The sequence below is a fragment of the Dreissena polymorpha genome, chromosome 3 (genome assembly GCF_020536995.1).
Source record: "Dreissena polymorpha isolate Duluth1 chromosome 3, UMN_Dpol_1.0, whole genome shotgun sequence".
Lineage (NCBI taxonomy): Eukaryota > Metazoa > Mollusca > Bivalvia > Myida > Dreissenidae > Dreissena > Dreissena polymorpha.
Window position 1 is genome coordinate 101,605,989 of NC_068357.1, and position 11,612 is coordinate 101,617,600.

Sequence of the window (11,612 nt, forward strand, 5' to 3'; positions counted from 1 at the left end):
AATTGGGAACACAAATGTAAAGAGTTTTTCCGTAATTCGATTATATTTCTGCAATTATTGTTGAGCTCTACAGTTCCTTTGTTTGTTTCAAAATAACATTTTAAGGCATTTACTTAAATAATGCCCCATTTGTGAATGAGTCCATGAAGTTTATTATCAACAGAAACACGAATAAACACACTGATATCTGCAATTGCGACACAAATGTACGTGCATAACTTAACTTTGTTTACCTCAAGTATGTCCTCTATTGCGTTCAGTTGTGACTAAGCTTGTAGGGAGCAATTTTTTTTCTATTTGTGTTCTCTGTCATTATCACTGAGCTCTACAGTTCAGTGGCCGGTTAAACTCTAGTGTATTTAAGGCATTTACCGATACACTGTGCTAATGACATAAACGTACGTGCAGAAACCTTATTTTGTTTACCTCAAGTTTGTTCGCAAAGGCAGAAGGTTGATAATCCGCGTTTCAGATCATTAAATGTTCACAAGTCGTAATAGTTATACTTGATTACCCGGCGTAACACGTTTACGAACGCTTAATGCACAAAACAGTTTGGGCATTTCAGCACTATGTTCACAGTTTAATGCATGTGGATTCTGCTTTAAACGCTTACTCAATTAAAATATCGTGTGAACATGAATCATTCTAAATGCAACTTGATCTTAACTGCTTGTTAGAATATTTGTCAGAAATTGCAAAATAAGTGGACATTAAAACATGTTTACATTGATCGCTTAAATTTCTCACATGTACATGTCTGCACTTGGTTAATAAAATTAATTATTTCATGATACATTATAAAGCTTAAATGTTTAAAACTTGATTTGTATTCGCTGAGCGATTCAACAATCTGCCCGCCCGGTGCATAAGTCAAATAATCAAATGGAAATTGTATGATCAAACTAAGAAGGACATTCGGTGTATGAACATACAGTTGACATCATATATAACACATTTCGTCGTAATGTATCGGCCAGTGTGAACATGATTCATAAAAAGAGCGACTTAAGTGATTAACGAAGCGGATCCGTGGTCTAGATAGCTTACTCGTTCCAGAACTAACTAAGGGCATTTAAATCATTGATCACGCACTATTAAGTGAGAAAAATAGTAACGTGTGTTCAAAATGGCGGTCAACATCTGCTTTTTCGATGTTTTCGTTTGAAACTTTTGAAAGATTTGTACGTTTACCGTACATATTTTACATTATGTTTACGCGCTGGATGATCTACTAATATCAATTTAACCTCGGTATAAACCCTGTAGATGCAGTGTCAATATAAAAAAGTTATAGAAGACTTTATACGCAAGTGTCTGATTGTTTACGATTGACAGGGTTCATGGTATGTATAGTTTTAGGTCATAAATAAGGTCCACCTTTGCCTTAAAACTTCTGAGAAACCCTTACGTATAACCTAAAATGTAAATACAATCAACCGTGCCAATCGTAAACAACCTGGAACTTGCTTATAAAATCTTTAATAACTTAATTAACTTGTTAATATCGATAATGCATCTACATGATTTATACCTGGGTTAAATGGATATCAGTAGATCATTCTGCGCGCAAGGATTATGTCGATAAATATGGCACATGAACACAATTCTCAAAGGTCGAACGAAAACATAGAAAAACAAATCAGCTGCTGGCCGCCATTTTGACCACAAGCTACCAATTTCCTTACCTTCGCCCCACCAGTAACTTGCTTTCGATCTAGCTCTTGTACTATGCTCGGTGAGTTCGGTACATATCTACAACACACTTGGTAAAGAGGGCAACTGATCTGAAGGACATTCAATCTGGACAGTGAGGGCGTTCGTTGTTTACGAGAGAGACAGTTGGTTCGAGTCGCAGGCTAGCTGGTACTTCAATTAAGAAGTATTTTCGATTTATCAACAAGTAACGATTTGATGAAACCACGTTGACCCCGCACCACAGCATTTTACTATATGTTGTGCTCAGATTCTGAACTTCTTTTTGTGTTGTCAATGAAAAGTCATACAAATATATTTGTCAACATCAAGATTCGTATTTATCATATTCAAATAAGAACAATGATATGTGTCGAGGACTCACAGTGGAATGATCGGCCTATAATTGATAAGTGGAGTCTTCACCAAAAAATATTCATGACATAATGAAATAACATAATGCACCAGTTACCCTCAATACGACGTAACATAGCGGGATTTTCCTCCTGGAAGACTCGAACCAGGCAATCATGGAGTCCTGGAACAGCACCACGAAAACCTTCTTCCACTTGCGGCTTCCATCACTGTACAGCAGGTACCCAGCCTTTGTGGGTCGACTCACGGCTGAAATTATTATATAGAACGGGTACCAGTATTCAGCTGATTTTTTAAATGATATGAGTAATCGAAACAATATGGATACCTTTATTTTCTTATTTCTACTGTTTGCTGATATATGCCGCATCTTTCTGGTGTGTTACGCCAACAAAAAGCCTATGTTTGAAAGGCAACAAAATGGCATCACGATAGAAGGACACATATACCCGCCGAAACTGTTACACGTGTCGTTCTTTCGTTTTGGTGTATTGTCGTGTTGGCGCCCGAAATGTCAGAAATCAGCCACCATAGATTTATGTCTCAGACCGTTCGGGTGTTTTTGGCTGGTTTGAAGAACTTCTTCACGACATACATACGCACCGACGTAATAACTATCACCCCGGAAAACCCGATATGCTGTGAGAAGTTGGATGTGCTAGGAGAACTTGCCGATAGATTTCGATGAATTTCGGTAGGGTAAGTCAATCCAGTTCTATAATTGTTTAAATGCATTTTTGAATTAAAATATATTTTGATATATGCAAAGGAGGCCATGTATGCTAGAAAAATCCTGGTTATTAATATTCAGGATTTATTGAAATATGCATTATGGCTATTTAAAGTCGACGATGCAGGGATGTGTCCCATATTTAGCACTTTATTTACAAATTTCTTTAAAGGTATGCAAGTGAAAAAGTTTTTGCACCGACAATTATATTAAACAATGTCCCCGTGTAACATATCCGCCATGTTTTCTTAAAAAAATTCGTATTGGTGGAAAAATTCGACTTTATAGTATACATTCAACATGTTGATGAAAAAATGATATGACATGGTGCTGTACAAAGATGTCGAGATATGACATGAGTGCAGTTCATTTATAAACTTAAAAGCTCACTATTACAGCTGATTTATGCCCACTCTGGTGCATTGTAGATTATTTTCATTGAACTTTGAGGTTTTATAATTATTTCCGTTCTGAAGCTAAGTTAATTTCCAGCTTATTTGTTTCTTTTTTTATTGTTTGAAAACCATTGTAAATGTCAAGCAATTGATTCATACAGGTAAAAATATACGTCCGGTAGGCAATCTTAACATTTATAATAATATTTTCTGCCTATAATTCCAATTATGGGTAGACTTGAATAAATGTGAACTAAATTTAGAGCTATTATACATGACTTCAAGTTGACAGCTTTGCAAACATCTCCGACAATGCACGCGTGTAAATGTTTGTTTCTTTTCGTTCTTTTTAGTAATGATATATGCAAAATGTAAACATTTATTTTCAAAACCCAATCCGCGCCTCCTTCTTATGTGTATTTGCATAGATAACACGCATTTTTCATCTGATGAAGCCCCAAGCCTTGAAGGAATATATTCAGCCAGATTTCAGAATATTTATATAATGCCTGATGTTTATTCTAATATGCTTCATGACAATTCCAAGATGCTTGCTGTTTTTTCGGTTAAACTTGATGATTGTTGCAACATGCTTGGTGACTATCCAATATTTGTGAGTTCATTATTCCTGAAACCAGTCATAATCGGTTTTGCCACTAAGCGTCATTAACAACGGCAGTTAGCAACAGGCAGTAAACAGGATGCAACTAAGCAGAATGCAAGTTACCAAATTATGACAGCAGATGGCACACGTTTATTTACCGTATGTTGAATAAATTACTTTTCGGAAAAAAAGCGAAAACATCCGAACTTCTATACTGAATAAGCTGAATTAGTTCCCTTTGTTTTATAATCTCCACTAAACTATATACGTTTACTTATTGACATGAAGATCAGTAGGCCTACACAAGAAATTGACTGTCGTAAATGTTTTTGATATTTGTAAGTTTCAGTTGGTACTCAAGAAAATGTACATGTGTTTTATTCAGGACATAACGGGGCTGATGTGTTGGGAGTGTGGCCCATCCCTAGTCCAAATAATTACAGTAGACATAATTTACCGATGTGCATTATCGACCTCATATTTTTATAAAGTAGCCTAGTTGCAATAATTAAACTCTCAACTTTATAACCCATCGGGCTGCTGAGCCGCCATAGCAAAAATTATCAAAGGTCTGCAGTATGACAATACATGTTTATTTTTATAAAGTGTCATTCAAGCCCATGCAAATTACCGAGAAACAGCTTCCGACAAACACGGACGGAGGGACGAACGGCGGACGGATGGACAACGCCAAAACAATATCCCTTCGCCTTCGGCAGGGAAAACAATTTTTAGGTTGATATGTAGACACGTGTAGATGGAAACAAATAAATATAGGTTAAATCTCAATGTAAACTTATACACAGAACAAAATAAGTTATAAAATGCATATCCAAACGAAAGTGCTGAAATGTTTCCCTACTTAAGTAGATATTCTACTAGTACTCTACCTTTCAAAATTAGGGCAAACTTATTACGTAGATTCAAACACTCGGTTTATTTTGTTCAGTAGCAAATATCACACAAAGGGGTGCAACTTCTGCTATAACATAACATTTCCGTTATACGCCGTACATCTCCGTAGACGTCCGTAGCATTTCGGAACGACTGTCAATTGACGTCATTGTATCATGCATGATTGTATGTTGCTTTGTGCTTGGTTGAACCACACATCTTGCCATCGCGCTAATTTATTCAACGCATCAATGTTTGATTTCATTATGCTTTGCGCCTATTGCACAAGTCTCTCTGCACAAACCAACATACACATACCCAGGATGCAATTTACGAACAAGAATGTTGCATCTGTACACATAAATGATACTATTAAGCAGAATGTAAATAGACATTGGTCATTAGGCAAGATGTAAGTGTCATCAAGCATAAAAAAGGTGTCTACATACAAATTGAAAGTACCATCAAGAATCATGACACAGTCACAAAGAAGAATGTAATTTTTACCTAAATACCCTTCCATACAAATAAGCTGGAAATTAACTTAGCTTCAGAACGGATAAAATTATAAAACCTCAAAGTTCAATGAAAATGATCTACAATGCACCAGAGCAGGCATAAATCAGCTGTAATAGTGAGCTTTTAAGTTTATAAATGAACTGCACTCATGTCATATCTTGACATCTTTGTACAGCACCATGTCATATCATTTTTACATCAACATGTTGAATTTAAAGTCGAATTTTTCCACCAATACGATTTTTTATTAAGAAACCCTGGCAGATATGTTACTCGGGGACATTGGTTAATATAATTGTCGGTGCAAAAACTTTTTCACTGGCATACCTTTAAAGATTTGTAAATAAAGTGCTAAATATGGGATACATCCCTGCATCGTCGACTTTAAATAGCCATTTTTCAATAAATCCTGAATATTAATAACCAGGATTTTTTTTTAAAGAAACATGGTAATACCTTCTTTGCATATACCGAAATATATTTTAATTCAAAAATGCCTTTAAACAATTATAGAACTTGATTTACATACCCTACCGAAATTCATCAAAATCTATCGGTAACTTCTCCTAGCACATACAATTCTCACAGCATATCGGGTTTCCGGGGGTGACTATGGTAATCGTCGTTCATTCGTGCTGGTGTGTGCGGATTTAAAAGGCACCAAAACGACACCACACCAGAACGACAGATGGCATGAACTAGAATTGTAAGTATCAGTAAAATACATTTCAGTGGCGGAACCAATTAGAATCAGGAACACAAAAATGAGCTTTTCTTGTTAAGTACCTATGTATATGTACAAAATGATCTTTATATTAAACTCAGTTCTCTTGTTTTATCGTCAAAAGAAACAGTTCTGCAAAAAGTTTGCAGCGATTGCCGTATGTGGTACGCGTGTTCGCATAGGCGTACAAGATCCGTATACTAATGTACCGGTTTCTCACGAATATAATTTTATGCTGGGGCGTCCGTATGTTGTTTTGTTGAATTCAAATTGTGTCCCAAAAAATGCATTTTAAAATTATGTAAATACTTCGTCTTAAAATGACACTTTTATTTGATGCAGGTGTTACAACTTCAAATCATGTCATATTGAACTGCTGCAGGTGTTTTATCTGAAAATGGCATCACTTATAACACACTGCATGAAACAGGAGTTTCGTTTTAAAATGCCGCAATGCCACATTTAAATGATGCCGTAATGTTGCATTTAATTGATGTCGTAATGTCATATTTAATTAATTCCGCAATGTAATATTTAATCGATGACGTAATTTCATATTAAATAGATGCCGTAATGTCATTTTTAATTGATGTCTCAATGTTATTTTCAAGTGATGCCGTAATGTCAAATTTAATAGATGCCGTATTGTCATATTTAATAGATGCCGTTAGGTCATATCTAATTGATGCCGCAATGTTATTCTTAGGTGATGCCGTAATGTCATATTTAAGTGATGCAGGTGTTTTATCTAAAATGACGTCATTTGTGTCGCTATGAATTGATGAAAATGAATCATTTAACATGACCTCACTGCTTTCATGAATATCTGACAAAGGGTATATAGGTACTTTATCTTAAATTAATTCATCTTAAATATCAGGTTGAATTGATGCCAATAACCCTTAAATAAATATGAAGAATGAAGACGCTGTTAAAATGAAAAACGCGCACAGATGATGAAGTGGTTTATAATAATCTTCGTTTTCGCGAACCTCAAAGTTCTCATGCATCAAACAATGCCAACGGGCTACACCTACAAACCGTATGTGAATGAAAACACAAAATAAAAAAGAAATAATTAATCTTTCGAAATATCTTTATCATGCGAATTATTTAAGGAACAAACTCATTATTTTTTTTATTAGAAACTGTCATTATCGATGTTAAAGGATCATATAATATGTTGTGAATCAGTTAAATATTTGTTAACTTCTTCCATTACTTATTTTTCATAATTATTATCATCAATGTCCTCACACTTATGTATTTTGCATATGGCTAAAAGATATTGTAATGCTTACAAGAAATATCCTTTAAAAAGATATACGGCGTTGATTGTGGATGGAGTTTATGAAAGGTAAAGAGTTCAATAAATGAGATCAAGGATAGCGAATGTCTTTTTCTGTGCAGTTCTTAGCTGCACCACACGCAGTACGGGATGTTACGCGGAGTTTTCGCGGCTTATTTTACATTATTTCATATTGCTGGTCATAAACATATAGATACAAAACAGAAAACCAAAAGAAGAATGGAAGTGAAATTAATTAAAACATACGAGTCAACTGGCCACACGCGAAGTATCCGTACATATTTTTAATATTTATACGCGCGTTCTTCGAACAAACCTGTTATAGTGGTTTGTCGGGCATTGCTATTTGATTCGATTATTAACAGTATCGAGAATAATCGCGCATTAGTCAATATGGTGAAATAATTCTTGTTAAATTCGTTAAAAATAATATTTATCATGGTATTGTTGAAAACACATTAAGAATCTTTTATTGACATACCATAATTATATCGCTAAATATCTTCTTTTAACATCTTTCTGGTCAAAAGAAAATTCCAGTTCACCTAGTTCACGCTATAGCGTCTTTATTATATAACGATTATTTTACTGGCCGCGAACTCCGGTCAGCACATAAGGTAGTCGTGAAGACGCAGCGATGACCTGTATATAAACTCTGACATTCACACACACTGGCCGCGAACTGACCCTGATACCTTCGCGGGTTGAAATGCAATGCATTAAAGTGAGGCCTCGCTTCCACTGCTCTTTATACTTTTACATGTTAACATGTTGACAGGAATATGGAAGTTAGTACTAAATATGAGAACATAGCCTTTAGATACAAACGTTTTCGCTCTGACAATCCTCTGAAAATAAAAGGTGCACGCACAAACTGTATTGATGTCGAGATTGAGTGTAAAACTGTTCTATCTATTAAGCATTTTCACTAGAGATAAAATTGTTTCATGCTGAACACGCAGTAAAACACTGTTACAAAAACGCGGACATGTTTCTAATGTTCTGGTGGTATGCTCAAATCAGTCTAGTGGATAAATGAAGTGTATTCATTCTGACCTAGCCGCGGGAAATTTTATTTGAATTTTATTGGACAGCTACAAAGGTCAGGTAAGGTGAAAAGCTGGTGTATACAGCTACGCCGAAAAAGCTTATAAATGTTGTTGTTGTTCATGTTGTTGATGTATAAAATCAGGCGCGTTGGCACGAAACAGCGTACTGTTATTATGAAAATATGAAATCATTATGACATTACGTCAAAATTGTTTTTGAAGTACCTGGATGGGGCTATGGTCGACATCTTTGCGTAAAGCAACTGTGAATAATCCGTTTGCAACAGAATCGATCAATTTTAAAATCAGGTTTATAATATACTTATAACGAGATGTGACACTTCCGGTTTCAAGGATTAATTCACTAAGTTTTCTCAAGAAGCGCATAAAAATAATATTTATACGTGATGACAAATCCCATATTAATCTCACCGCATGCTAAACGAATAAATGCTCGAATCAATAAAGCTGACAATTTTAGCGTAAACAACATACTTTATCCCGTATGGCTGACTGATTACAGTAAATACCATCAAGATGTGTAAAATGAACTGTTTTCGTAACCCAATTCGACCAAATATAGCTATTGCGAAATACACAAGTCTCGAAAATAACTCTTTTTATGCTAATTTTGATCAACATAAGAATCGAAATACCAACGATACCACATTATTTACCATATATTCATTTTTGTCATAACATACTTTTAAAATATCGAGTGCATCGAAGGGCACAAAAGTCTCACACATCAAAAGATTTACAAACTACAAATTATCAATAAGTTTATTTTGTTAATAAACAAAAATACAAATGGTCTTACGGTATGGTCCATGTGTTAATGTTAAATTGTTTAGACTTAGTTGCTTAATTGTTTGTAATCAAAGACCTAATCGGTAGTACTTGTCTTGTGTTTTATTTGTTTCACATGTGTGTTTGAATCGTTTTTCTATAGAAAATCTCATTTATAATGCAGTATGACTCCACTGTTTCAACTGTGCACACAAGCCTTTTATCATGGTAGTTTTGTCAAATTTCTCACCAAAAAGAAGACTATAGTGTCCGTTGACCAGGGCCTATAGGGTTAATGATACATACATGCACAGTTTCATTTAGTTCTGTTGGATACATCAGTTTAAACAAATCTTTTAACATTCATTATAGTTAAACACAAAACAAAAACAACCTCTGTTTGCTAAATCGGTGTGGACAAATACATCGCCAGACAAAAAAATAAATGAAATTCATGCATTTCACAAGTGTCTTTTTGAGAGATCATATGGTTCTTCACATTAAATAGCCACTGGGTGTTGTATTGTATCAAGTCATTGATTCAATATGGAAGAAGTTAGCATATTCATTGAAATATTGAAAGTAATATATCGAGGATTGTTAAGAAACAACAGACAATCATGCCATAATATAATCAATAATACAGCACCATATATAGCTGAATATCAAATTCGTATAAATACATCTCGGACATTAAATATAGCATTTGTTGGTTATTTCTAAACTACATAGAATGTCGGCAATAGTTAAATGTGGTTGTTTTGATATAAACACCATAGACATTAAGCTACCTTTTTTCGAAGACCCACGTAGAAATCCTTCACATAATTCGGCTCTTATTGCGTGTGATTTTTTCTTTTTTATCTCTATCAACTATCATTTATTGATAGATTATTGAAAGGACCTCTTGTAAAGGTGTCGTTAATTTTCAGTAATTGTTTGACTAAATTTCTATGAATATACTTCGGGAGTTAAAGTGCGCAATACACATAACTTTTTTAATATACATAAAAGTAAACAAGGCGTATAACTTATTGTTTTTGTTAACCCTCAATTAATAAAGTCAACAGTTAATATGAATTTCAAAAGAAATAAATGCATCAAAACGATATCTTAAACATTTTGATACATAAAAAGTCTTTATATTATTCCATGCTCTGTTTACGTGCTACATAAACTGCATATTATTGGAAAAAGGATACGTACGTTTAAACCTGTGTTGTTTCTTCTCCTGACTTTCCACACATCCCATGTCGAACGTTTAACATACAGCTTATGTAAGGCTTTCCACAACAACTCTATTAAGCAAGGTTCGATACTGTTGCAAGTTGTGCTATTTTTTAACATAACATTTATTAAGGTTGAGTTTATATTCTATCACAGCCGCAAGTGGCGCATCAAATACATGAGTTCAATCCAATATTTATCAACGATACTGACGTATTGAAGCGTAACTTGAATGCGGATTTAAAAAAATTATTCAGGCGTAGCATTCGCTCTGTAACATGATATTTATGTAAACATTCTTTATGTTTCACCTATTCACTACACATGTATTCATGTGGTGAGCAAAACACTGCCTAATATATGCAAATGAAAATGTGCGACATGCATTGGTCGCCCCACTCAACTTTCCGGCTATTGATCAAATCGGTTTCACATTCGGCATCGTTTAACATAGCAAAACTCGCGTTATCGATTACGTACGGAATACCGTTAGGGCCATCGTGGTTACACATTAAAATCCAGAGGAAAAAAATGCGAGAACGCGAGAGTACGATGACGATAATGCGACAATACGATGACGACAGTGCGACAATACGATGGCGAGAATGCGAGAACGCGATGGCGAAAATGCGAGAACGCGATAGTACAATGCGGAGTTTATTACCTCCAGTGCCAGTTCGAAAAGAATCTCGATTTACATCACTTTTCCAGTTTTCAACATAGACATCTTACATTTTTGGCAGTATATTTCTAAGTACAAATTCTTTTGCATAAGGTGTATCAATATTACAAAACCTGCCTGAATGGTACTCTCTGCACTTCTGACATATCTTAAAATTTCAATTTTTGCATCTAGTGTTTGCCAATCTATTTGCCCTTTTGAAAATTTTCTTTTTAAGTCTAATGGTATCCATTAAAGTATATGTACATCAACTAGAAAATACTGTTATCCATAATGAATAAGAAACTGGTTTCCAACCAATATCACCAGAAACGGCTGCATTTGGCGTGTATCTTCCAACATTCAAAAAGTACCGAGCTGCCCTGTTTTGCACTGCATTTATACATGAATAGTTATCTTGACCCCAAATGGCCGAAGCATATGTAATAACAGGTAAAATAGTAGCCTCATACAATTATGTTAAAGCCTGAATGCGATGGCGAGAATGCGAGAACGCGATAGGGAGAATGTGATAACGCGATAGTACGATGACGACAATGCGACAGTACGACAATACGATGGCGACAGTGCGATTGTACGATGGCGACAATGCCATAGTCATATCTTACTGTCGCCATCGT

The 11,612-nt window shown here is 35.0% G+C and overlaps 1 protein-coding gene across 3 annotated transcripts in view; it reads right to left on the reverse strand.

The window, feature by feature from the left end:
- The window catches only part of LOC127870794 (uncharacterized), an 87,176-nt gene extending 76,670 nt beyond the window's left edge, over positions 1-10,506 (reverse strand). The window contains exons 1-2 of one of the 3 annotated variants that reach the window (XM_052413282.1): positions 10,290-10,506; positions 2,168-2,319 (exon numbers count right to left, since the gene is read on the reverse strand). In XM_052413282.1, coding sequence (XP_052269242.1) covers positions 2,168-2,319; positions 10,290-10,335 — 198 coding nt within the window. In that variant the 5' untranslated portion in view covers positions 10,336-10,506. Of the gene's footprint in view, positions 1-2,167; positions 2,320-4,689; positions 4,757-10,289 lie in introns of those variants that run through there. The other 2 variants (XM_052413283.1, XM_052413281.1) reach the window with 2 other exon arrangements.
- Positions 10,507-11,612: the final 1,106 nt, after the last annotated feature.